At 41.0% G+C, this 27,941-nt stretch overlaps 1 protein-coding gene across 3 annotated transcripts; it reads right to left on the bottom strand.

Annotated features, from left to right (window-relative positions):
• Positions 1-59: 59 nt before the first annotated feature.
• On the bottom strand, positions 60-27,776 carry hdac8 (histone deacetylase 8). Of its 3 annotated transcripts, XM_044097032.1 has the most exons (11): positions 27,450-27,775; positions 27,281-27,333; positions 26,096-26,226; positions 24,964-25,105; positions 24,007-24,119; positions 23,763-23,840; positions 23,209-23,317; positions 22,012-22,184; positions 21,390-21,484; positions 7,747-7,852; positions 60-122 (listed from the first exon to the last, which is right to left on the bottom strand). In XM_044097032.1, exons 1-11 carry the CDS (start codon positions 27,555-27,557, stop codon positions 100-102), a joined length of 1,131 nt encoding a protein of 376 aa, XP_043952967.1. In that variant the 5' UTR covers positions 27,558-27,775; the 3' UTR covers positions 60-99. The 3 variants fall into 3 exon arrangements, with proteins under 3 accessions (XP_043952967.1, XP_043952969.1, XP_043952968.1); XM_044097034.1 differs by lacking the exon at positions 7,747-7,852; XM_044097033.1 differs by lacking the exons at positions 60-122; positions 7,747-7,852 and adding an exon at positions 21,048-21,194 and having other exon boundaries at positions 27,450-27,776.
• Between the last annotated feature and the right edge of the window lie 165 nt (positions 27,777-27,941).

The following is a 27,941-nucleotide window of genomic DNA, read 5'->3' as shown; positions in this document are numbered from 1 at the left end:
GCTGCCGAGCGTAGACCTGGTTCGGAGAGATGGCGTGTGTGTGTGTGTGTGTGTGTGTGTGTGTGTATGTGTGTGGAGTTTGGCTGAGGCTGCCAGGTCCTAAACCACATTCTTTAAATTCCCTGTAAACAAGGGGGAGACAGAAATGAAAGGGGTGAGAGAGGTTACATGGGTGAGCACTCAAAAGCACACAAACCCACAGAGAAGGAGGAACAGCAGAAGAGGGTCAGATCCTTCTCATTAAGCCAGGCTAAACACATATATTAAGACACCAAGGGAAACTGAACACGAGGGCCACGGGAAATGCAAAGCAACATCTGGCAGAGGCCGAGGTGAGCCCTGTCAGTCTCCTGACGAAACACAAAGCATGCAAAGCAGGGAATCGGTATGACAACGCCAATCGCCGAGAGCTCATTTGCATGAGGACCCAGATCGGTTTCCACGCCCGACTAAACGCTCAAATACAGACACAAAGCAAGTGTTTGGACACAATGGGCGCATTATGAAGTGTAGTCGATGGGTTCACTTTGGCGGGAATAATGTCGCATTGTTGATCCTTTGCAATGCGAAAACGCTCCTGATTGGTAAAAACAAACGCGCGGCACGTGCACTCAGAGGGGATGAGTGATTGCCCTGACGCACTGAGGGAGGATGTCCTGTCTGTTGGCCATTGTGGAGCTGTCAGTGCGGTCCACGTCACGTCACCCGAGTACAGTGAACAACAAGCTTTATCGGAACAACTGGAACAACAACTGGCAGCTCTGAAGTGTAAACATTAATACCAACCGGTGTGCGTTCAGGGCCTACAAATGTGTAGAGAATGCTTCTCCGTAGGGAGAAGCTGGTTAAAGTTTGAAAATACTGTAAAGACTCAGAGCCGTTGGACAAAATAAAACAACAACTTTATTGCAGTTTTTTTTAATTTTATTCCGATGACAAACTGTATTACTTGGTGTTCCCTCCACTGAGAGGATGAAGTGCAAAATGTAGAAAACTACAAGAAACAAATCAGCCCAGATGCTCCAAGCCTCCCACACCCACTATGACAGGATGGTTTACTGGTGCGGCTGATTTATGGCTTCTTGCTGCAGATAAAGCTCAGCTGCAACGTGAAGACATGCCAGTCGTGTTCATCTTCAGGCTATTATTCCTTCTTCTGTCCCCTATACAGCTTGCATTCTTTCTGCACCACGCATTCCTCCCGCAAGCAAAACAAACACGCAGACATCATGGAGGATTTTCCAAAACCAAAACTCTACACAACTTCCTCTGTCATCTGCTTTTTCAGTAAGTAGAACACGAAATGGACGATGAAAGATAGGAAGCGCTTGAAAAAGGCAGATGAAAATCAAAGGGTTAGCAGTGTCTGTCACGGTTTATTTTTCTTCACCTTTTTTAACAGTTTGGCTATCTAGCTGCAAAGTGCCCATGTGAAATCAGATGCTACAACTCTTTCAGAAATTGTACTTTCACAAAATGCTGTAACAAGGTACAAATCAGAGTTGCAAATTCACATTTTACTGCCACAATTACCAGTAAAATTTTCTATGTCCTGCAGCCATATTGGATTTTGAATCCAGAGTAGGTGGGGAAAAACCTCGGCCCTTGTTGGAATTATGACTTCTACTTACTTCTCCAACTTTAGAGTTATGAGCACAACAGCATAAATCAGCATTTCTCCACTTTGCTGTTTTTGCTCTTCGAGATGAAATACATCTGCTAAATGTCATTCCTTTCTCTCTACCTGCATTTCATTTCTCTCCGACTTTCACATGAAATCCGCCGGAGACTCAAAAACATCTTCGAGATAATTCGAGCAAAACAAAATACTTGAAAGGCCACGTGTGCGTTTGGATTATTTATAACTTGTTTTAAATTCCGAACAGAGAGCAGCTCCTTCAGATTAAGCCGTTTTCCACTGGATTCCAAGAAGAGTGATCAGGAGGAGCTTTAGGAATGGGAGATAGTTACGGATATTTTTTATTTATTTTTATTTTTTTAAAAACATCTGGAGATAAAATGGAAACAGACTAGGAATTGATTGCTAGATAAAGAAATGCCACTGTTAAGAGTTCACAATGAAGAAAGAAGTTGATCCGACCTCCCGGTTCAAAGAGATTGGACAAGTTAAGCTTGACGGATTTTTGTGCTTTTGGTCAATCTTTTTAAAAAAGTAACACTAGTTTCAGTCAAAACCTTACCTCATGTGTTCCACAGGAACAAAAATACAGAAGTGTCTTAAGCATGGCATGCATTCTAGGACTTTCTTCTTTCTTAAATAGCTGCAGCATTGGTAAAAGCTAACCATGGGCCACATGTACAGTAAACCGCAGCTTTGACAACACACCAACAGTTCCAGATGGAGGGACTTTCTACACGCAGGGTCTTTTTTATTCTTTTCCTAAAAAGTATGACAAATGGAAACTCGAAAATCCCGATGCAGACTAAAAACAGGAAAGGGAGCTCGGACGAGCACACACACCCCAATCATCTTGTGACCTCAGATTAACTCGTTAACCGGAGAAAAACGTAGGGAAATTAAATTCGTTTTCTAGAGGAAACAATAGGGGAAAATGATATGTGGAAAATGAGAAATTGAGCCCATTTTCTCCAGATAACCATCTGGGAAAAAAAAAAAATCTGCTTTCCGCTTCCGTATAAGACAACCAAAAACATCAATTGTTTGTATTTTGGGGGGATTTTTGTGAGAAAGATAATAAAAAAAAAAACAAAAAGAAAAAAAAAACAGAGAACTGTGAAGCGGAATTAAATATGTGAAAAGTATGGTGTGTATTTATATTCAGACCCACTAAGTCAAAAGTTTGTAAAAAAACAAAACAAAAAAAAAAACAAAAACAAAAACAAAAAAAAAACAACCCTTCACTGCAATTACAGCACCAAGTGTTTTGTGGTACGTCTACACCAGCTTTGCTCGTTTCGAGTATTTCTGTCCTTTTCTCTTTGCTCCGATTCAGACTACGTGGGCAAAGTCCATGAATCGGCAAAGCAGATGACGGCTTGACGGTTCTCTGTGCCGGGTTTTGTGGCTCATACCTAAAGTATAAAAATGATCTTCTCGGAGAATTCATCCGCACAACCGGTGGGACGTTAAACACATCCAACTCTTCAGACAGACTGGGAGAAAAAGGCAGCTGTGTGCGCGTGCGGGCAGCTTCACGCCAATGAAAAGAGTCACAATTGTGCGCAAAGCCTCAGGGGAAATTATGCTACCACTCTTGTAAAAGCAGAGCTGTAAATACACACAATGAGATAGATGGCTGCGGGAACCAAAAAAACACCTAATAAAAAAAAAAAAACACATTTTAGTTTGCACTGTCTCAATTGTCATGTGTGAACGACAAACATCGGGAAAAATTGAGTAATCCTTTAATGCTACACCCTACGTAGAATTTATTTTACTACGCTTCAAAGAACATTAAATGGCTAGTTTACAATCGTAATAAAAACTAGGATGTTTCTGATGTCTTTGACAGAAATATAGTCATTTTTATGCCTTTGCCTTAACTGGAATGTGAGGATGACGACTGCAACTGCTTTTGCAAACACTAGTCATTTAATTTTGGTGCGGCGTACTTCGGTTGCTCTCATGGGAAAAAAAGAAAAAAAAAAATCAACTGTGGAACGACTTACATCCTAATGACAATTCACTTAATACCAGACTAGGTGAATATTTTATACTGTAGTCATTTCCTGATTTTCTTCTTGAGAAGCTTCAGGAACTCAAACTTTTCCAGATAGCTCCATTTCAGATGGCTGCTTGGTTGCAGTGTTTGTGAAATTTGAGTACTTTAAAACACTTTTAATCAATAAGGTTTTACTTTCTTCGTTGCCTACGCCTGGTCTAGATCTTAGCAACCCAGATCAGAAAGTTCAGGAATTGTGGTGGGGACATTGTAATGATGGAAATTAAAGTAAACAGTGAGATTCCAGGGTCTCAGCTGCTTTATTCTACAAAGCCACTACCAAACTTTTTAATAAGCTACATAATCTAAAAGTTTCTTGGCTGTGAAAACAACAATAACAAAAAAAAAAAAAAAAAACTCCAATTGGAGTGATTTTTTAAAATATTCAACACAATTATTCACAGAGTTCATAATCATCTTGCACTTACAACAAGCCTGTGAAACAAAGCCTTTCAGAATAATTGTGGTGATAATCGTTGTCGTTTGGAGGATGACATTGTTTTCGTGATCATTTCAGGATATAAAAATGACTCTGAAACAGACGTTTATTGAACAACCTCATGTTCTCTGATTTGTGTTTTCAGTGATATCTCATGAAGCAAGCACGTTTCAGTCTGCCATTTGCGTTTAGGTAATCTTGTTGATGAATTCTCGCTTTGTCGTACGCTTTTTTTGCGGGTCACTAGAGCAAACAGGCTGCAGATGTGGACGCACGCTCACGCACTGACCACTTTCTCTTTGAAACCGGTGTTTATAAGCGGCACGTTGTTCCCAGACCAGAGGAACACTTACGGACCCCCAGTGATGTCATGTGGACCGGTTTTTGCCTTGAGGTGTGTGTCTGTTGAATCCACTGCTTGTGAGTAGGCATATCAGTTAGTGGAGCAGACATGCCAGTCTTCATATAATCAGAAACAGAGAAAACTAGGCGCCCCGATATTTACTGTATAACATACCGACTTGTCACTGACACTTTGAAGTCTCCTATGTTGTATGGCGAGAGGCTGAGGCCGGGGTTGACTAGAAGATGGAGGTTGCTACATAAAACAGACGTGACATGTCTGAAATGTCAGGAGAATAAAGAGATAGACCCCCCCGCCCCTCATCTCCTGGTTTTATTTAAAGGGATGAAAAGAAATAGTTTTATCACAGAAGAAATGGCACAAAGTTTATGTCTCCCAAATGATTTTTAACAGATGTATGCCAATGGAAGCTCTAAAACTAGACATAATTGCACAACCAAAGATTTCAGAAAAAAAAAAAAAAAAAGAAAAAAAAGTGCTAAATGGCTTTAAGTTCTTTAACAACCACTTTGGTACTCAAATAAAAAAAATGGGAACAACAGATAAAACAAGTTCCTGTTTTCACTCCATCTTCCCGTTTACTTTTTCCACCCTTTCATTTGCTCCATCCACCAGTCTTCTGTTGTCCCTAATAAAAGGCGTATGACTAAGCAGTGGAGATACTTTCAATCCCTCGTTTTGTAACGACTTATTCCAAGCCAGCAAAATTTTGCCAAATAAAGTCCTCATTTCTTGCTTTAATGTGACCGAGAAACCTAATCCTGTCCGGGTAAAGAGAATCTACTCCCAGCAGGCTTTTTGTCCTTTGCCACAGTAAAACGATCTTCTGCCTTTAAATGCAAAAAGACAGAGTTGTTAATTGTTGCCATGTCCACACTATTTCGGATACAATCAAAGAGCACATTCTTCCCTTTAGTCTGGGTTTGCTTTCACACTAAATCCCAGTTATTCACCAGCAGAGTGGCGTCTCTTGAATGAATTTACAGGTGCCAGAAAAGTGAGTTCTTTTCTGTGCTCATGGCAAATGTTTCCCCCATTTTCGTTGTCCTTCTCTTTCTCATTACCTCTAGCATCACAAATCTTGTATTGGTTGAAGGTTTCCAAAATAGTCATGAGATAAAAACCAGGCCAGAATATCCATCCATCCATCCATCTTCTTCTGCTTATCCGGGGTCGGGTTGCGGGGGTAGCAGCTTCAGTAGGGAGGCCGAGACTTCCCTCTCCCCAGCCACTTCCACCAGTTCCTCCGGAGGAATCCCAAGGCGTTCCCAGGCCAGCCGAGAGACATAGTCCCTCCAGCGTGTCCTGGGTCTTCCCCGGGGCCTCCTCCCAGTGGGACGTGCCCGGAACACCTCACCAGGGAGGCGTCCAGGAGGCATCCTGACCAGATGCCTGAGCCACCTCAACTGGCCCCTCTCGACGTGAAGGAGCAGCGGCTCTACTCTGAGTCCCTCCTGGATGACTGAGCTTCTCACCCTATCTCTAAGGGAGAGCCCAGCCACCCTACGGAGAAAACCCATTTCTGCCGCTTGTATCTGCGATCTCGTTATCGGTCATGACCCAAAGCTCATGACCATAGATGAGGGTGGGAACGTAGATCGACCGGTAAATCGAGAGCTTCGCTTTTTGACTTCACAGCAGACGCTGCGCCAATCCGCCTGTCTATCTCCCGCTCCCTTCTTCCCTCATTCATGAACAAGATCCCAAGATAATTGAACTCCTCCACTTGGGGCAGGACACCCCCCGATCCGGAGAAGGCACTCTACCCTTCCCCCGGTAGAAAAAGGGTAGAGTGCCAGAATAAACAAAAATTAATACAATATAATTAATTGATTAATTTTAAAAGAATATCAAACTAACTCCACCATAGCATCTCTTTTTTGAATCAGGTGTGTTGTTCCTAAGGCTGGACGAAGTGGTTTGTTTGGAATTGTGAAAAAAGGAACTTTGTCTGTACTTCCAATCATATGGGGAGTATGGTGAAGTCCAAGAGTGTTTTGCCATTTACAATCAAATTGCTGCTGCTGCTCCTCCTGGCCTGAGTCATGTGACACTGTCATAACATATCCCCAGACACGTTTAACGGGAACTCTTATGTTTCCAAGTATCAACAAGTCATATGAAAACAGAGAGGAAACATGCTAGCGTTAGCCTAGCATTTTACCAAGTTCCATATTGTCGTAATCAACAGGAACTGCTTTCAAAGAGTTTTGAGGGATAAAGCCACAATACTGATAGAGACAATGTAATACTGGTGAACTGTAGTATACTACTGCACTTTAAAGTAGAGTTTTCAAGCACGAGCACGGCCTTGATTGAACATACTCTAATATAGTATTAGACTGGCAGTTGACACAGGAAAGACCTTTTGTGACAATAAAAATCTTAACCAGAACACTGTGAATACTTTTCAACATATTAAATAGATCCAGCTGAGCTTGGTAAGGTGTAATCAGAAAAAAATGTACACCTTATAATAGAGCAAATGTCTTTTTTCTTTTTTTAGATAAATGTTCATGAAAGACCAAGCTAACTTTCATAACGTTCATCAAAAATAAATGCTTTGTTAGTCTGTGGTCTACATGTCTAGACAGAGTTCCTAGTCAGATTTTTTTTTTTTTACCAAAATCTTGGTCAAAAATAAGCCTAGTCAGTAAGTATTGTCCAGATTTTTGCTGTTTCTTCCCTCACCGCACCACCTTATAGAAATCTTCCTGCCGCTCAACTTTTCACTTCAGCTTCACCTTCCTGCAACATCTCTCGAGAGCTGCGGGCTGTCAACATCAAGACCAAAAGGCCGACTTTATACTTAACCACAAGTCACTACACACACACACACGCCCAAACTCAAGGATGAAGATTTAGTTCAAACATAAAACCATACAGACTCATCTGAAAGAATACCGCGTTTGTTAAGAACTAGAAGGTGACTGAGAGGACACAGGCCAAAAAACTCCCCCCAAAAAAACAAAAACAGATCATACATACAAAGACGCACAAAGGGACGATAAGAGCCAAAGGAACAAAACACTAAAGAAACTATACTTTCATCCAGCAGAGAGGCGTACAGCGACAAGAACAGACACATGACACCACGCACTGAAAGAGCCATGCAGAGACAAAGGCCCTGTAGGTGAGCGAGGGTTCACGTCCGCACAAACAGGCGCACACCTGTTTACGCTCCACACCCACGCGGAGATGCACCTGGGGCGTCCAGTAAACACAAATATCTTTGATACCTTTGATGGTGCTGATGACCCGCTCCAGGTGTTTGCTGTCGTTGCGGTCCGGTCTGCAGCTCGGACTGATCTCCAGCGAGTAGTCTGGTCCGTACTCTGTAAAAAACTGCAGACATGCATTCACAGGTCGCACCGCAAACTTTGGTTTGACGTGTTTTTTTTTGTCCAAATACGGTCTGTCCCTTTACGTTGCTGTCTCATCGTTGTTGGGTTTTTACTGCAACGTAGGAAAGATTCAGGGTAATATCAATATTATCAAGTTAGCTTTCTTCTCAACAACTCTTATTTGTGTGTTTCTTGGCATATTATGCATGTTACAGTAAGCAAACCCTGGTTTAAGTTTCACATGATCAGAGACTTAACATTTGGCATTTCCCCAAATCTTTTAATAGGTCAAATTTAAATCATAAAATATAGGTACCTCAATAAAAAGAACAAAAAAATAACTTTTCGTGAATAAATTCAAAGAGTGTAATCTCCTGTGTTTTTTTTTTTTTTGCTGCAATTTTCACTGGGAGATTTCTGTTCCCCTGCTGTAAATTATTTACAAAGTACTATTTGAACATATGCAGACCCATGCCAACAAGCTCACATCTGGGTTAAAGGCAGACGTGCTTTGGACTGTCCTGAAATCCGGACTAAGTGTGTTTTCTTGTTTGGCCAAAAAATAGCCCGTCAGCTTCCATTTAGGGTTTATCTCGTGGTCTTTGTTCAAATCTGATCGTTTTGCCTTGAGCTTTGTACATTTAGTTTTTTACAAATCTGAATCTCAAAATATGCTGAGAAACTTCCTTATTTTGTCACATACAGACCACACTATGTTACTTTTCAGACTCTGGGACAGCCCTACTAGGAAAATCCCAACTACGTAGAACTGGTAGCTCAACTGTAATGGAAAAACAACGGAAAACTGTATGGAGTCAAATAGAATAGAGTCAGGTCATGTAAATTAGGTAGTAATGGAAAAGGGCCAATAGGGTAAATAAGCAAAACATTGGTCGACACATGCTGAAAATCTGAAAATCAAAAACTGCAAATGCAAAAAGAGGAGACGAATTCCAGTTTTCCTCTTGCTTGTAATGCTGACAAACTATCTTTATATGCATACCGATTGGTTTCCACCGACAATGATTGTTTTCTGCCAACCTGTGCACATGTGCAGATATTCAAAATCAGAGCAACATGTTTCAATGGACATCTAGTTTGAAAAAGATAAATTAGCTTAGATGGCATGGGCTAAAGTGAATAAACTCTTTACACAATGCAAATTCATGCAACATGTTGCGGTATCGGTAAATTAAAGAACATGTTACCAACAACCAGTGATGTCAGTAACGCGTTAATTTGTAACGCGTTACTGACGTCGGACCACTTTTTTCAGTAACGAGTAATCTAACGCGTTGCTATTTCAAATCCAGTAGTCAGACTACAGTTACTTATCAAAATCACTTTGCGTTACTGTCTTCTTTTGTTATTTAATCGTATTTCCTCTACTCGTCTTGTCGAGTGACCGACGTCTCTATGCGACAGAAATGTAAACAATGGAGGGAGATGCGCATTTTGTTGGTGGAAAAACTGGAACTATTTTGAGTTTCTGTCGCCAAGTCCGATTATTATAAGCGGCTTTGGGCTTCATTTTTTTAAAGTCGCTTGCAGATTTAATGAGTGGCGGGTTGCGCCTTTTTGGGCTCGTTTTTGAACGTGAAGTTGCTCATTTGGGCTTGGAAATAAGCAGAGACTCAATAAATCCAAGAATTTGTCCGTCATTAAGGTAGTTTTACTCCGTCTCTCCTTGTCCATCATTTCTCAGATGATCCGTCCCGCTGTGTCTTTGTTAATGTCAAGTTAACTTATTACCTCTGAATGACGTTGAGCTTCGCGTTGCGCTCCAGAAAACTGCAAACATCGAGACCAATATGAACAGCGCAATAAACGTGAAAATAGCCACGAATAAACGTGTCCGTAGTTGCCAATAATTATAATGGCAACTTAACGCCACTATAATTATTAATATTAAGATAAGTGTCACAAATCTGTGCAGCCATCTGAGCTGTGGAGCTGCAGGAGGAGCTCTGTGCGCTGAGCTTTGACACCAAACGCAGGGCAGTAACGCAGAACCTGGAGGCTGGGGGGAGAGGGGGGGCTTTAAAATCCTTCTTAGAGTTTTCCAGACAACAGTGTACCACACAAATTACTCCTGTTTTTTATTTTTTGTACTGTTTTTTGTACAATCGCCTCTTCAGTTCAACCTTATCAGTGGAGACACATTGTTGATGTTACCATTATAAATTAGCTGACAATTAAGTATTGGCAAAGCTCAATGTGATTTTCACAGTAGGTGGAGGGTTGCTGTTAGCAGCTGCTGAAAGTAACTAAAAAGTTACTTTTAATGTAACTTAGTTACTTTCCAAATCAAGTAGTCAGTAATATAACTAAGTTACTTTTTCAAGGAGTAATCAGTAGTCCGATTAAAGTTACTTTTTCAAAGTAACTATACCAACACTGCCAACAACATGTTTAGCTTAGTACAACAAAGTTAAAGTCTGGATGTCTGGAGAAGGGATTAACAATCTCATCTTTAGAGGAAAGATAACGTATAGGAAGGCGGTATGTTACTTCCATTTTCTGAACTAATTTTCTTGAAAGGGAATTTTACTTGCTCAGGCAAACATTTAAAACCGTCTCGTCTGCTTCACAAACAGAAAGAAAATGCAAGGCAGAACACAAAGGAGGAACCACAAATCAATCAAACCTCCACCATAACGGTCGGCGCTTCACAAATGAGAACAAAAAGGCTCAGAGATTGTTTCAGCAAATGCCAGAGTCTCCCTGGCATTTCGTGTCGAGTCAGACCACAGCCAAGAGAAAAAACTGAAACAGGTGGAAATCTAGAGACTTTGTTTAATCATAAGTTGATCCAAGCCTTGTCAGATTGGGGGTCGGGGGAAGAGAGGCAAAGAAAGTATTTTCGATGATTGGCTTGGGCCATGAGTCAGTGGCGTGAGAGCAAAACAAACTCTGAGGCCATGACTGACCACAAGTGCGTCAGTACGTATGCAGACCCTGTTGTGAAAGCCTTGGACTGAAAACTGACCAGAACACACCGAGAGAGCCAAGGTGACTGAAATCTAAGGAGGAACGAGTTGAACTCAGCCATATTCAGAAGTACTGAGGCAAACAAAGGTACAAAACAAGTCAAATCCTCAGTATGTTAAACGAAAGGTGACTGCCAGAAAAGACAAGCACAAAAGATTCCTGACTGCTAAATCCTAACATATGGGGTTTTTCTAGGTAATGTGTTATTTAAATTTTTAGTACAGCAGTCAGTAGATCTCATTAGAAAAGAGCTTTGAAGGTCTGTTGGCAACAAACATTGATTTACACGGCAGAAGTCAGCCAACATGCAGCACGAGTACATTTCTGCTTATTTGGACACAAGGACCACACTGTCTTTGTTTAATACTGGGTCAGAGGGAAGGCGAGTCAATGCATGTGAAGGCATCAGTTTGTGTATTTACAGGGGGTCTCTTTATCCTTAAAAAGTCTTCAAAGTTTGAAAGTCATGCATCTAAAACGAAGCCCTTAAAATGTCTTAAATTCAATCGAGAATTGGGAGTTAGCTTTAAGTGGTTTATTTTTCTCGTTGGACTTTTCTGTCAGGCAAAATTTGGAGTCACACACAGACATCTTCATTAGGTTATAGGACGTAAGGCGGTTGAGGCTATCGCTAACTAGCTGCCTGTAAACCCTTGCTACCTAGCTCTTTCGCATTTACGATGTTTGTCTTTGCCTAAGGCTAGCTTCTGTTGCCAACCCGTCTAATGCTACTTGAATTCTGTGCAAAAAGGTTTGTCACTACTGCAACATGAAATATGCAATTTTCCTTTGCACATTTCTGTTGTGATGCAGGTCTTAAATGTAATTCATAAAGTTCTTAAAAAAGGTCTTAAATTTGAATTGGCAAAACTGCAGAAACCCAGATTTACGTGTGATTCATCCATTAAGGCATGGGCTTTGAGCATCTCAAGATGTTTTTTAAAGGTTCAAAACAGGTTTTGAACACTTTTATGATTAGAAATGTTAATAATTTGCTTTCAACCATAGTCAATGCAAAACCCAGTTGTGTCCATGTTGGTGGTACTCTTGCTTCTTCATTATTCCCACCACCACTCACCATTCTTTGATTGTAAAACATTTCTCCAGAAGGGATTTGGCTTGTCCATGAGGTTTTGCTGCAAACTGTGTCGATTTTGAAGCTGGAGCATCTTTCTTGGTAAGGAGCCCCTCGGTTTCTGCGATGTAAAATGAGCTTCACCGTGCGTAATAACCCCTAAGTACCACCAGTTTCCAGCTTGTGGTAAGTCTTAACCTTGGAGCTCAATGAAACATCCTCTCCAAATACCTCTCATCAGAGGGTGATAATTTGGGGTCAGGTAGTTGAAACTCATTCTTCCAACTGGAGAATGATACCAAATACACATCCAAACTTGTTTTGAAATTAATGCAACAGGCCAACATTAAGCTTCTGGAATTGCCCTGTCCTCAAACCTCAAAATTTAAGAACTGTGCCAGACCATTCCACAGAAAAACCAGCCAATACTGCGAAAGCGAGTGGTGATCCTGCCAGATGTATATTTGAAACTTGTTGACGGCTACAAACTGTATGCTTGATACTTAACCAAATATTAGCTCAGCTGTAGAAATGTCCTTGAGCTTTTTAAACATTCCTTACTGGGTTTAGTATGAAGTTGATTTTTGTACAAATTCATCTAGGCAGAAAAAGAACAGTTCATCCCCAATATGACATCAAAGTCAAGGTGAATGCATGCAAATTTCATAAAGCCTTTGTACGACTCCAAGTTCACAAATGTGCTTCCAGTTTGTTGTCATGAATTCTAGTGTCTTACCACCCGTTTTCAATGTGAGTGTAGTTAACACACAGAGACCCGTCCAAATTATTCCCATGAACTCAGTGCTCTATCTCCTGCAGTCCAACAACACACACACGCACACGCACGCACACACACACACACACAGTCTCCTGCTGGCAGCCTGTTTGCATTGGATGACCAAGGAAGAGACAGAAAGGAGACGAGGGAGAGACAGGTCCACACCCTGCGAGCACATCTCTAGATCGTACAGAACACAGTTGAGAAAGACGAAATGTGAGCGAACATGTGAGAATGAAGGAACAATAGGGGAAACAGATAAGCTGCTTGTTCCAGTGACGCAGCCCATCGACGTAACTGGACAAGGTCAGGAGACAGAAAATACCCACCGACTGGCTCCTGTGTCCTGAGCAGAGACACTCTGGGAGATGAATAGGGAAAAGCTGTTTTTCTTTTGCCGTGGTCCTAAACGCAGACCCTCCACCCCTACTCCATTACTCACTGGTTGTACAAATTTCTCACAAGAAACACTAATTACAGGAGGAAAAAAAAATGCTGCGTTCAAAGGGAAGATTAAACTCCACTTTAATATAATGTAAAGCTAATTAATAATGTGACATATTGGACATCAAACTTTGTTAAACCTAGCAGCTCACATTCATGAAACCTGTGCTGCATCTCAGCCATTTTCTTCCAGGGTGAATTGATTTTAATAAAAAAGAATTAAGAAGGTGACTGAGAGGAATATTTCTGCCACGGATATTTGACCACTCTTCCTGGCAAAACTGGTAGATTTCAATAAAATTGTTTGTTCCCTGGCACAAAACTAGGTTTTCAGCGTAATGTAAAAATGTTAGCCAGCCGTATCTGTTCCAAAACCAGTATTTATTTGTGTTTGTGACGTTTTCCTCACAGAACACCTCATTGTGTCAAATTATGAGAAATCGTTTGCCCACAGATGAGCATGAAAGACAACCTGATACAGTTTCTCTACTTCTTTTATCTACTCTGCTTCGGCGTATGATTTCATTTATCTTAGTTTGCTTCCCAAAAATGTCCAGAATTCGAAAAGTGCAAGCCGTAAAACTCTAGACAAAACGCTCCGTCCGCGGCCATCCATTCTTGTCAGGTGCAGACACATTGATTCACGCGTGACTGGAGTTTATACACGAGTAATCCAAACACGCCTCAGAGAAAGTCGGAGTATGTGTTTTTTGAGCAAGGGCCCATCTGCGGACAGCAGTGCTGTGTCTGCGGGTGTTTGTTTTTACAGCGATCAGCAGGATCCCCTGCTATGAAGGATGCCGAGGCGCGCAGCAGAGAGGAAAAATGTCTCAGGAAAACAAATGGGCTGCATCTGCTATCAGGCTCCTATCTAATAAATGTTTTTAGGAAGGAAAAAAAACAGTCCGATACTCAAATTGTGGTCACATAATGCACGTAGGCTTCACATCTGGACTGGTCCTCCCTGCCATTTTCACCACTTCATCCTCTTTACACTCATCTGACAGTTCTCCTTTACAGGCCCTGTAGTCAATAGATAACATTTGTGTGCTTGTGGAAACAGAGGCATGCTAGTTCTCCTCCACTGGAGGGTTACAGGGTTAAACTGTGCTACGCAAACTTTGGGAAAACAATTACGGGTGTTTTCACACCTTATAGACCAGTAGACTTGGTTTGACTGGGGGACTAAAATTGCAACGTTTACGTCAAACAAACCTAAATCTTTGCAAAACGTGTTCCCTTCCCCTCCCTCTCTTCGCCTTGTGCCTTTGCACAAAAGAACCAGACTTTCTTGGCAAACGATTAGAGTCCGATTAAAGCAAACTAAACAGGGCTGGTATGAATGCACCCCAAGTCCGGTTCGCTTGAGGACGTGTGAATCGAACACTGATGCGACCCAAAAGAGCTCATTCTGGTCCGCCTTAAAAGCAAGGTCTCAGTTCTATTAAAGTGAACTCTGTTTGAATCCATAGGCGGATGCAAGTAGAATAGAGATCACTCTGAAAGCAGGATACGAACTAAAGCGCAGGGCATTCTGGGTAAATACAACCACAACAAGGGCAAGAGCCTAGCGTTAGCAGGAGAAATGTCTTGTGGTTATTTTTTGCCAATGACTAAAGAAAAATGCTACAACCGCTGAAATCTGATGCTACTCCATTTTTGTTTACATTTAGCAAAGAAGGAAATTGGGCTCATATCTTCTTCAGATGTTTTTGTGTTGATTCTTTCAGTAGTTCTTGGTGGAGCGCCACCACAGGCGAGTGGGGGGCGGGCAGGTTTTTTTAAAGAGTTTGGTTTGTTTGACACAGTGCAGTGTGAAAACAAACCGCAGCAGCTGAAAATGTAACAAATGTTGCAAAAACCGGACTATCAGGGTGAAAACACAGTAAAAGTGCACTGTGTGAAGTGGACTGACTGGCCAGAGGATCTTCACAAACTAAATAGAAAACTCTGAAGTGTTGTGGTTATGACTCCAGGAGGATTAGCAAAGCATCTCGCCTGACAGGAAAACAAAATGTTCTCCGGTCCTCCTGGATGGAGCCTGACCACGAACATGAAAAACAAACACGCACTACACAAAAACAGCAATAAGGCCTGGCTCCCTGAAACTTACAGATTATTTTTGATACAACCCCAATGTTCATATGTTCTTCTTCAGTGCTTCATATTAGCACCGAAGAATGTTCCAATAAAACGTTCACATTTATTGGTTGCCGTTCTCAAGAAGGATCACCCTGGCGTCCTCTTGCAAACTCACACACACACCCAAACGCCAGCGCCCGGTGACGTTTCCTGCGATTGAGTCCGTGACTCCGGGGAGCCCGCGCGGCTCTGACGGCAGTGAGGGGCCGGGCAGGAAGTGGTTGCAGACAGGAAGCGAGGAAGTAGGAAGCAAAGAGGCGGAACGCGTCCCTGCTGCCAATCTGGGGGCCAGAGACGTCCTCCTTTCCTGTGCGGCTCTCAGTCGGACACGCATTCGTATTTACTTCTGCTGGCCTCACCAGAATCGAGGGGAATTCAGGAATTCGTAGTGCAGGGATATGTTTAGCTGTATATCTTACCAGAGAGGGCGACGGGACAGCTTGATGGCAGAAGACTGGCTCAATCACTGTCAACATTTTCCAAGTAGAAGGAAAATAAAAATAATAATTTAAAAAAAACTTTTTATTGGTAGGGATGTTTGCGTCACTGTGTTGGAAAAGAAAACTGTAGGGCATATTAGAAAACCTTTGAAAATATATGTTTCTCATCTCTTTTTATAGCACTGGTCGTTATGTACTTTACTTCTTGGCTCAACACTGCCCGGCAACATCGTGGAGTTAAAACAATGAATAATTAACGTACAAAATGACACCAGCGTTAACATGCTGAAGTGCAAAATTCCATGAACGGAAGATGACCTAAGATTGTTTGCTGTCTGAAGTGAAAAGTACCATCACATCTTCCTGAAAAGTGCAGACTCTGCATATATGACCAGCACGCAACAGGAGGGGCTCAGCTTAGCCCACCTTTACCAGAAAAGCAGAAACCTAACATCATTTGTTTAGTGATCCAAGAAGTCTAAAAACGAGGGGAAATGTGTCTGGTCAGAGAAAAAAACAAACACTTAATCGAAGTAAAAACCAGTTTTCACTCTCACTCATCGTGGCAGAATACAGCTCATTATTTCCATCAGATTAAGCTCTGCCACTTTTGACATCTTCGCCTTTCATGTCTCGCCTTTTCTAACTTTATTGCTCTTTGACGCCTAATTGTTTTACTGCGAGGATTTTACATTTTTTGGAAGTTGTTTAAAAAGCTGCGGCGAATTTTCTCACGTCCAAAGGCAAATTAGTTACTTCAACATATTCGGCTTGCAGTGTTAATAGAACTGTTGTACAATCGGGGGGGAGCCGGTTGAATTTCGATAAACTCTTGTTCACAGAAGGCTTGAACGTGCGACACTGCATCTTATGTGTCCGACAAATTCCAGTTGGTTCTTGTAAACGAACAGCATTTGCTTGTGGAGTTCCACAGGGGTTGGAGCTCGGCCCAATTCTCTTTAAGATAAAAAGAATTGGCCCAAGCTCTGAATAGTAAAGAGATAGAGCGTACGTCTGCTCCGGCGTTCCAGAAACACAGTTCAGGAGATATGCTGTCAAAGTCTGACCACTTTCCCTCACTTTCTTCTTCTGCTATTCTTCAATATTAATTATTTGCTGTTATTTCAACTATTAACTTTGTGCTTTATTTAATTTTTTTCCACCTCCAGAAATAAAACGGATGTTAGGTTTTCTACCATGTGAACAGTCTTTTGTCAAGCAGAAATTTAGTCAAAATGTTTTAAGAACATTTTCACTCACTCTTACCAAAAAATATGACTCACACACCTCTGACATGTACAGCTATTATTAGAAAACAGTGAACTGTTGACCTCTAACTCGCACGCTGCCATCATCAGCCCGCATCACACAATGGAGGGTCAATCAGGATCAGCTAACAGCTATCCGACAATACAAGTCAACGGGGTTTTATGGCTATCAACACAACTTCTACCTCTGCTACGGTTTGATACTGAAGTATATCACATGCAGCCATTGTGTGGGTTATCTGCACTGAAATATTTTGTCTGATAATCATTTAATACTACAGCACCATTGTTGATGTGACTGCCTCGCTTTGACTGATGTGTTCTTTGACTCTTATTTTCAGGTTTATTGTGTATTTTCACAATCAAAACATGTATACGCTGGCAAAATGTTGGTTTCAATCAAGCACAAAATACAATCTGTTCAGAGGTGATCTAAACGGGCTTCCTTCAGCTTTCGACAACTCAAATTGAAGACCTCTTAAATTTGAGTTCATTGCGAAAGAAATTTAAGACCTATACCTCCATAGAAATGTACAAACTTTGTCCAGCCAACTGGGGATACATTTGCATTTACTTTCTGTAAACACAAAAAGCTACCTTGTTGGCAAGGGTGTGCTAGCACTGAGTTACCAATAGCCTCAAAAGCTCCACAAGAAGGAAAAAGAAACCACATATAGAACGTAAAAGATTGTTCTATAAGTCAAGATTAAATTTAAGACTTTTGATTAACGTATTTGAGGCTGGTTTCAGGTGATGAGACAAATCTTGTTAGAGCCTGTTTGGATCTACAACCGCTTGCAAAAGTATTGTGTATGATTTTCCTTCTGCTTCAGAACTGACGTGCTCGTTTGTGTCCCAATCAAATATATTGATGTTTGTTGATGTTTAAAATGTGGAAAAAGTTGAACACATATGAATGCTTCTGCAGGGCAAAGCGTTTATAAAGCAACGGCATGAACGTAATAAAACATTTTGTTACTTTCTATTTTCTACTTGAGCATTCTTCAATAAGGACGCACCTTCAGCAGTTTCCTATTTAACGAACAGTTGCTTCCTCACAACCGAGGCCAAACTTATCATACAATGAAGCGCGTGAAAACGCTAGAAAACAGGCTGGGGCATTATCCGACAGTAATGAATGTGCGTATTCATGTGGTCTACAGTAGGGCAGCAGGGTACAAAGGTAGGTTTTGTTCCCCCATGTCGCTGGGACTTCAGCTTTGCTTGGCCATCATGGATAAATGCCCCGCTTATCGGCCGCAAAAAAACACTGGCACCATCACTTCTGTGCAGAGTTAAAGACCTGCAACGTTCCAAAGATAAAAATTTTTTAAAAATCCACATCTGCACACTAAAAACACAGTTAGTATGAAGCTAAGACGCCCCTCTGTTTATTGGCTCAAGTGTGTGAAACCTCCTTGGGTTCTTCTTCTGCAGCAGCTGTCCGCACTGATAGCTGCTTTGTTTTCCACGAGTGCCCCTTAATGAGGTCAAAGGGTATTTAGGACCACTGAACGGCGACGAGGAGAAACAAGAGCTAACCTCATCTTGGTCCAATTACACGGATACACACACATTGCATCTTTTTACCTTCAGAAGGACTTTCCGTTGACTTCCATTATTTTTCTCTGAACTCTTTCTAGGACCACAACGGTGTAACATACCATCCCGGCCAAATGTTGCTTGGACTTTTTCACTCAAAAGCCATTGTGCAGGACATAATGTTGGGGTTTGTCTTGCTGACATAATCAACACCTTCTCTGGCAGAAAGAAATAAATCAAAGAAAGAAAGAAACCAAAACCGATCACTAAGATTGGTGTCAAAAAGAGAAACCACCAGCTGGTTCTAACTAAGCAAATAGGCTTGATCCACCCACTGGAAGTGTACTGCACTGAATAATATGTTCCAGCTGCCACCAAGTTCCTTAACCCTAATGGATTCTGAAATTTGCGCTCATTCTCTAAATGACCGTGTCAAATGGCACATCCTGTGGTTGGGGAAAAGATCTTGTTCGTTCTTAAAAGGATCACTTATTGTTCTGCATCAAGAACTGAAAAGAAAGCAAGCAGACAAACAAAGACCAAGAGCTATACAAGGCAGTCAATGCTTAGTCTTCACATGTCGGTTTAGTTACTACGCCTCGTCTGCTGCCACAAACGTGCTGCAAGACTTTCCAGATTACTATTCTCTTCTGTATGGATCTGTAAAACAACTTCCATTTTTAGCACTTAAACCATTTTGAATACTTGATATCACTGTGACTTATGAGAAATAAACAAAAAAAAATGATTTAAGGAGGGTTAAACGTTTTTTGTTTAGGGAATCTACTGAGCTGTTAGGAAAATTAAAATCAAAATAGCTAAATTAGTCGAAAGAGAGTCTTTCTTACATAAAGGTTTGACATGTGCACTTAAAAAACCAACAAGGATGACTTGACTAATTAGAAATGATTGACCTCATGAACTAAAAATGTCCAGAATGATGTCTGAGGTTTCAGAAGGTGAAGAAAATCCTGAGAATATTGCTCCACTAATTAGGAAACAGGCCTAGAATCCCTGCAAGCTGAAATATAAAGTCTGATGCCTTCGGATGAGTCATCTTTCTACTTTTAGCATCATTTGCTAAAAAAAAAAGAAAAAAAAAAAAGGAGGTTTGACTTTCTCCAACAGATTTTATCTCAATGACCTCATGAGCATATTTCAAGATGAGGAAACCTGGTTTCACCATTACAAAACTACAAACCCCTAACAACACACCTATTCTCTAGATCACAGTGAACAGAGCCTAATGTAACGGATAATCTTTATATGCTAGAGGAGAGTTTATACAGTAATCTGACACTATTTTCTTTTTTCCCCCGAATAAATCTGCTTGTTTAAATGTCACATTAAAACATTAGACATTAAACAAAGTCTAATGTGAGTCTTGAGGGAGGTCTGTATACGATTAAAAGCCACTGTGCCTTCCTTCCTTTCCAAAGTTATATTTAGATTCTGTGATTACCTACATTTTAGATCCACAATCTGTAATTTTGCACGTTTTAAACATTTAGTTTAAGTGGATGCTTCTGTTAATCACTCATATTAGGTTCCAGTTTAAATATTTATGTGAAACACTTTAAGCTCTAGTGAGCTTTGAGAGTTTTACCAAAGACAATTATTAATAAAATTTAAGACCTATGCCACCATGGAGATGTGCAAAAGAAATGTAGGGGACGAAACCTGTGAAGTTTCTGGTGTCTTTTTGTGGCTCTTGGCAGCAACGTTTGTGCTTCTCACATTCACAATGATATACAGCACAAGCTAGCTATCTAGCTAACTGAATAGAGAGCCATATGCTAGTTACTAATGACTTGTTTTCTATCTAGCTAGCTACCTAGCTAGAAAGGTAGCTAGCTAAATTTTTTCTTTCTAGCTAGCTACCTACCTAGAAAGAAAACAGGCTCTCTAGCTAGCTAGATATTAATGAGCCATATGCTAGCTGCTAATGGGCTGTCTGTTTACTTTCCATCTACCTAGCTAGCTAGAGAGCAACATGCCAGCTGCTAATGGTTTGTTCACTTTCTAGCTAGGTCGTTATATAACCATATTCTAGCTGCTAATGAGCCACATGCTAGCGGTTAAAGTTGTTTGATTACAAGCTAGCTCTCTGCTACTAAGCATGTGGGTCATTAGCAGCTAACATAGTTTACATCAGTTTAGATGTCAACTAACCCAATTATGTACAATTTGATACCAAATGCCAGTTGTTGCAGGATTGTTTGTTTGCTTGCTGACTAGTATAGCAGCTTCTTGCTGGTAGCTTTAATGGGCTTGAGTCACAGAACGCAGTGAGTGAAGACGTCTGCGGACAACTCAAACTTTTTCCTGATAGAAAAGTCCAGCAAAAAAAACCTACATAGACTAAGTAAGATTAAATACAATTGTGATTGATGTATTTAAGGCCACTTTGCACTTTATTTATGAAGTTAAGTCATTTTAAGGCTTTAATTTTAGATTAATTAATTTAAGACTTTTTAAGGACACATGTACACTATGTTTTATAGTGTCATAAATATATATTTTTTTCCCCATTTATTGCAAATAAGATCACAGATTTCTCCTTTAAAACGTCCCAAGAGTCGGTCGGTGACCTTTCTGGCTCACAAGTCAGCTTGAGAGGAGGCTGTGTTTAGCTGTCAGCACCCCCTGGCCGTCTGATTCACCTGGACACAAACCCCCTTTATTGAGTTAACAGCCATCTTTGATTAGACGAGTGACTCAGCAGGACAGTTCTTAACAAGTGTGTATGTGTGTGAGAGAGGGTACGATGAATGAGAACATTTGTGCTCGCGTGGGAATATGTAAATGCGAGTAACTGCGGCGGTACGAGACAGACCACGGGGGTCCGTTTGTCGTACCTCGTGGTCGGGTATTTCTGAGGACAGCGTCTTTCCCAGGACCGTCGCGGTCAGGAACGTCCAACAGCGGGCCGTGTTGGCCAGGTTGTAACCTCCTGGAGACAAAAAGAGTGGGGTGCAATGAGCTCAAGGATGAGTACAGTAACAATTTTACTTTTGTCATATCTTGACAGCTGAATTTGGTGGATGCTACTAGGACAGTAGGTCAAAAGCTTATTACCCCTCTTCCCCACACAGACAACAATGAAGGAGTGATGATGAAGAGGGCGGATTCGAGGGAAATCAGGAGGATGACAAGAAGCGAGCGGGAGAGGAGGATACAGCGCAGAGAGAAAGTATGTAGGACAAGGAGGGAGAGGGGGAGAGAGGAAGAGAGGTCGGATTGTAGTGGAGTAAAATGGCTTCATTGTGTCGCATAATTAGTCGCTATCATCTGGCCGAGGGGCTGAGGAGTCTGAAACAGGGCGCCGTGTGTGAGGAAAATTCAAACGCACGCGAAGAATACAGGCTGCATTCTGGATCTTTATGAAGTCACAGGTACGTTTACGTCTGGAGGACGTTCAAAAACACATGGCCGGCCAGAATAAAAGCACACATTCACACACAGAGAGAGAGAGAGTACCTCCTCCCAGCAGCAGGGTAGGTAGCTGCCACTGCAGGACGTGCAGCAGACATTTGGCCACCCCCACAGGGGTCATGTTGAAGGAGCACATGGGATCGCCCGCCATGGTGTCGGCGCCCAGCTGCATCAGTACGGCCTCCGGGTTGAACTGCGACCGCACCTCCTGCATCACGCTGCGGAGCAAGCGGAAACGTCTCCCATCATGCGTTCCAGTAAATACCCCTTACAGTGACATCAATTCAGATGTCAACTAACCCAAGTATTTACAATTTCATACCAAAAGCCTTTAACGGTGATCGGAACACATCACTCGGGTAAAAACTGGAGGTTATGAATCCCGAGTGGCGCCAAAATACATTAAAGATCCGCTGTTGTTGTATCAACCTTCCAGACCTCTCAGGTCTCTCAGGTCTTCTGGTTCTGCTTCTGCGCCGCATCCCCAGAACCAGAACCAAACATGGAGAAGCAGCATTTAGCTTCTATGCACCACAAATCTGGCATAAACTTCCAGAAAACTGCAAAACGACTGAAACACTGAGCTCCTTTAAATCAAGGCTAGAAACCCAGCTGCTTTTGATTAGTAGTAAGTGGAACACTGATCAACATATCTGATCAATCGATTGATTGATTGGCCTGCCAGCTCATAGTGGTTTGAGACAATTCAGTGTAGTACTATAAAAAAATCTCAGCACTCTTAATTTCCTTGTATTTTCCAGATTAAAGGAAAACCGAGTATTTAAAGTGGTCTTGCTCAATACAGTGACTGCCTTCCCCATTAAAGGAGACATAAAAAGCTTTAAATTAAACACAATTCACACTTTAATTTGCCTGCATTTATTCAGGGCACATTAGGAAAGAACTGCTTCGACCAAAATCAGTGGCGCTACTGAAGTCAAAGCCGAATTGACTTGACAGCTTTTTAAACGTCTTTATCAGGCGTGGCAGTGAGCTGTTTCTCTAATCTGGGTTTTACAGCTTCAAATAGAAAGGTTTGAGGAAAGCCAAGAAGCAAATTTAAATTCAAGGAATACAGATTCCTGTGGAACATTAGAATAATACTGAGAGAAATGGTTGTTAAATGTACTCAGTAAAAACTCAAAACCTGCCTTTGCTTGCTCTTCTACCAAGGACTAAAGCCTAAAAGGTTTCAAATCAAAGCTTTTGCCTTCCTCTCTATGTGTGAGCAATTTTATTTACCTGGTAAAAACCTGGAAGTATCTGTCGTCCTGGATGCCGTCCTCCAGCGGGATGTTCACAGCGTACCAACGGCCTTTTCCGAGCCCCGTGTCACAGACGTCACCAGTGCCTAATAATGGACGCCCTTGTTTTTAAGGACTCAGAATGAAGATGATCGTACAAGGATCAAAGTTCCTACACGTCTTCTTTTTCAAAATTAGACTTTCCTGTACTGAACAGATCTAGTTCAGTACAGGAAAAACCACATGTCAAGTTTAAACTGAACTCCAGTCCAAACATCTAGTGAAATCTTTTAGTGACTAAAAACTGAAGTCTGGTGAGTAAAATGTGAAAATCAATGTGCTAAATTGCAAAACAAAGATATTAGGTCTTTAGAAAATAGAAGAAAAAACAAATTTGAGAAAGCAGAGAGGGTTTCCAAACGACTTCCTTTTTTCCACACTTATCCAAAACTGGAAACCAACATGAGCTCCTTCCAGACTTTTAAAGGTTGTAGGAACCTTGGGGAGCTTCTTTTTAAAAGAAATAAAAACCAAACACCTTGAGTCACTGACCGGGAAAAAATCCAGGAGAAAACTTGTGCAGAGAAACCGTCATAACCTTGGATGTGAAACTAAAGGCCTCCTCCACACCTGTGCCACAGAGTAAAAACAAAGTTCATAATCCACCAGTAAAAATGTATTCAACACTTGTAATCTTTACAGAGAACTTGAAACTTTTTAATAGTTAGAAAGAGCCAATGTAATGTAGAAATAAAACCCATCTTGAGGAGGATAAAGAGCTGCTCTCCATCCATACCATCTCCATGATGCAGGTCGACGTCCACATACAGCACCCGCTCAAATTTCTCCCTCAGCTTGAGGATCCCCAACACAGCATCGTTCACATAGCAGAACCCCGAAGCCTCATCCCTGGAAAACACAAAAGAGAAAGAATCAAGACATTTTTCTTTACATAGATAAAAAAAAAAAAAAAAAAGAAACTAAAAATCTTTTTAAAATATTTTTTCAGTAAATAAAAAAAGGTAACACTTTATCTGAAGGGATTGTTCATAAGACTGAGATGATACTGTCATGAACATGGAGGAGTCTTCATGAATGTTTATGACTGAAAATCCATTAAAAGTGTCAAGTTTGCGTTATTTGGCAAATGATGACACTGTAATGCAAATATGGCACTTTTAATAGAGTTTTAATGCAACTTTTAAATCAACTTTGCATTAAAAGTGTCATTATTTACCAAAAGACACTTCATGACAACAGTCATAAACATTCAAAAAGACTCCTTCTTGTTCATGACAGGCGTTAATTCATGTTTATGACGGTGTCATGACAGTCTTATGAACACCAAATCAAACAAAGTGTTACCGAATGGCAACTGCATGTAAAATGGCAAATATGGATCCAGGTAGAAGAAAGTAAACTAGCTAATGCTTTCCAACATTTTGTCACATCGAGACACTTCTGTGTATTTAATTGGAATTTTATTTGACAAATAAACACAAAAGGGTAAAAAAGAAAAAAGTGAACTGAAAGAAAAGTGGTTCATTGTTTTACATTTTTTACCAACAAAAATATGTTGGTAAAAAATTGGGTGCTTTAGTACTTCCTTCGCTTTCCTGAAGACCAAAGAAACACAGAAGAGAAAGGCGAGCTATTAAACTGGAATAGACTCAGTTTGTCAAGCCCTTTTTCTATCGTAACCAACGTCGTGCGAATTAAACTTGTTGACTATCTGTGGAGCTGTAGAGCTTACTTTTTAGCATGGTGCCAGCCTCCCGCCCAGTTTATGGCCACTTTGCAGTTTTGCTCCAGCAGACACTCGGCTGCCGTCAGAGTAGCGCCCCCTACCGCCGCCGCATAGTCAAATATGCCCTCCACCACAGGACAGTCATAGCCTGGGTATAGAATGAGACATGAGGTAAGGAGAATAGACAAAAGAACGTAATGTGACAAAAACAAACAAACAAATAAAGATACACAAAGTTAACATTGTACTATGTTTACACGAGACCTCTGCCAGGAAACTGCAGGGATTTTCAGATGACGATGGGTGGAAAAGTTCCGGAACACCTTGAGTCACCTGCAGTTGTCATGCCAAGCCACTGTATGGCGCTGTTATTTTTAGAATGTCGAACGCGCTTTAGACCCTTAGCTTCCACCTTATATCAAACAGTACGTCGTCTCCCATGAACAAAGTTCTCAGGTAACACGTGTATTCCTTATTAGAAAAGAAATTTAAACTGGACAGACTAAGTAGCACCGCTGAACCTGTCCAGCTTCAGTTGGTATCCTTCTTAGCCTTCTGCCAGTTCTTGGGTCGAAAAGCCCTACAGTCGTGCGTTCTGCGCATGTGCGCTTTCACACCTCCGAAACAATCCTGTGCCTAATGGCAAGCTTTTTAACCCAAGGTGTTAGTTTCATAACACACTGGACGGATGAACTCGGGTTGGGGAATCACATTCGACACAAAAGGAGGAAGTTCCAGTGGGAAGAGCTGAGAACAGAGCAGAGGGAGGATGAGAGTGAAGGAAAGGAGTGAGAGCGACAGATAAATACACAGAATGAGACGAGGAAACAAAGACAAGACGAGTTAACCTCAGGATCAGTCTAAAGTTAGAAATGAAAATCTCAACAGATGCAACTTTTATGAAAGACAGTGTTATACTTCCCCCTGGTGGTCACAGACATGTTTGTACCCTTCTTTTCTCATCTCCAAACCGTAACTTCTGCATGTGCTGAATACACAGAACTTAAAACTAATTTAAAATACCAACACATGCAGAATCTCTCCAATGGTTAAAGTGTGAAACACATTTTTTTCTGGAGTCCTGTTTACCAGCTAAGAATAAATTATAACTTTAAGTTCTAGTTTGCGCATTCCCCACCCAGGCCGTAGTCGGCTGACTGGGGGTCATCGTTGTCTCCGTCCTGGCTGATCTTGTGCAGATGCTCCAGGTAGGAATCTGTGTGGAACATGGCCATCTCTTCCATTGTGGCAACTCGAGGTTTTACAACGCTGGAGGAAAGAGGAAAAAAAAAACCCTGAAAAACAACATGAAAGGCTAAACTGGGATCCTAATGGAAGTAAGCAACTGTGCTAAATAGGCTTTGCAGATATCCACTAAATATGCAAAAATATTACTTTATAGGTTTAGGAAAATTACATAGAGGAGACATGCATATGACCTTAGAGTATATCTGCATCAACATATTTTGAAATAAAGCTTAATAGTTTGGTTATCATGTAAAATAGTAGAAACGGCAGCAATTCCAACTCAGGTTTTTCTTTCATTTTTTGCTCAGGGGGTGATGCTTTCAAACCATTAAAATGACTTTCCACAGTATATCATAAACGACTTAAGCTAGCTGTAGAAATATCCTATGGTGTCTCACATTGGAGAAGCTAAAAGTAAATGCATGCATGCATTTTTAGACTAAGACAAAAGAAAGTATGGAAAACAGAAAAAACACTGTATCAGAGAACATAAGAAAACAATTCTATTTTTACAACTGGATGGTCAGAAAACGTTTTTTGTCCCTATGCAGTAGTTTGTGCAAATTAATATATATATATTTATATAACTTTTTATGCACAAATGTATATTTCTGTATATAAAATATACTATTTGCAAGAAATGAATAAAAGAGATGGATATAAGGACTGACTGCTGCTGGGAGGAAGGATATGCCATAATGCTCCGTTGTGCACCAAGGATGCAATAGTCTCACTTATTGGCTACACATAGTCGGAATGTTGCTGGCTCAGAACTTAAAAATGTATCTAAAAAGATATGCAAATCTTCTTCTGAAAAACCCAATGCTCGCATGATTGTCCATGTTTTCAAACGCCTACCGTTTCTGCTCCCTGGGTACCATTTGAAAGTATTTTTTTAGTCAACTCTTTGGGATTGAGACAATGATTAAAACGGATGCATGTTTCATTCATTCTGTTTTCCGAAAAAAAAAGTTCAAACACTCAAATGGTTCACAGATATGTTTTTTGTAAGTCAGCATATTTCTTTTTTTTTTCCGACCTGTAAAGTTTTAAAGAGTAACCGTAAACAACTCACCTCATGTGTGGAAGCAGTCCATAAGCTTCTATCAGGGAGTGGACCATACTCGCCTGGCCATAAAAAACATTGAGAAAATCCTGTTTAAACCGGACTTTATGCGTGTGAATTTAAATCAAACAGAAGAAAACGCTATTTAATCAATTTCTATTTGAATCCATCTCCTCACCCTGTTTGGGACTTTGGATAAAGTGTCACAAGTCTCGATGTACTCCGGGCTGTAGACATACGCCACCCTCCGTTTGCTGCCTTCATCACTGTGCTCTCTGGCACTCATTGGAGTTGGGCTAAATTATGTTAAACTAATCTATTTAAAATTGTTTAAAAGTGAACAGTTAGCTAAAAGACGCGAAAAGACTCTTGTCTCTGGTCTGGTGTTACACCGTCAACATCCCCCCTCACCCGGGCGAAGTAACGGCTGTTGTGAAACAAGTAAAAAAAAAAAAAAAGAAGAAAAAAAGAAAAATATCGAAATTAAATTAAGATTTAACTCAATTTGTAAGTTAGATAGACTTTATTTAGTTTTTTTTTTAAAAGCATTCACGTACGCTTTCATCTGCACTGGACAGAGTGAGGAACGTTCTCAAGCCGGAAAGCTTCCAAGCAGGAACGAACGTAGACGATGATGCATTCTGGGATTTATTGTAGTCTTTTTACATTT

Source organism: Gambusia affinis, linkage group LG18, assembly GCF_019740435.1.
Source record: "Gambusia affinis linkage group LG18, SWU_Gaff_1.0, whole genome shotgun sequence".
Classification (NCBI taxonomy): domain Eukaryota; kingdom Metazoa; phylum Chordata; class Actinopteri; order Cyprinodontiformes; family Poeciliidae; genus Gambusia; species Gambusia affinis.
The sequence above is the reverse complement of the archived record's forward strand: the minus strand, read 5'-3'. Positions and strand labels throughout refer to the sequence as shown.

What these genes read in the sequence shown, in the direction of transcription:
- hdac8 (XM_044097032.1), bottom strand. Translation starts at nt 27,557, where the DNA reads ATGAGTGCCAGAGAGCACAGTGATGAAGGCAGCAAACGGAGGGTGGCG. An exon ending in GGACTGCTTCCACACATGAG is followed by an intron (nt 26,227 to 27,280) that starts GTGAGTTGTTTA and finishes TCTTTCCTCCAG; the next exon opens with CGTTGTAAAACCTCGAGTTG. An exon ending in GTCAGCCGACTACGGCCTGG is followed by an intron (nt 25,106 to 26,095) that starts GTGGGGAATGCG and finishes TTCTATACCCAG; the next exon opens with GCTATGACTGTCCTGTGGTG.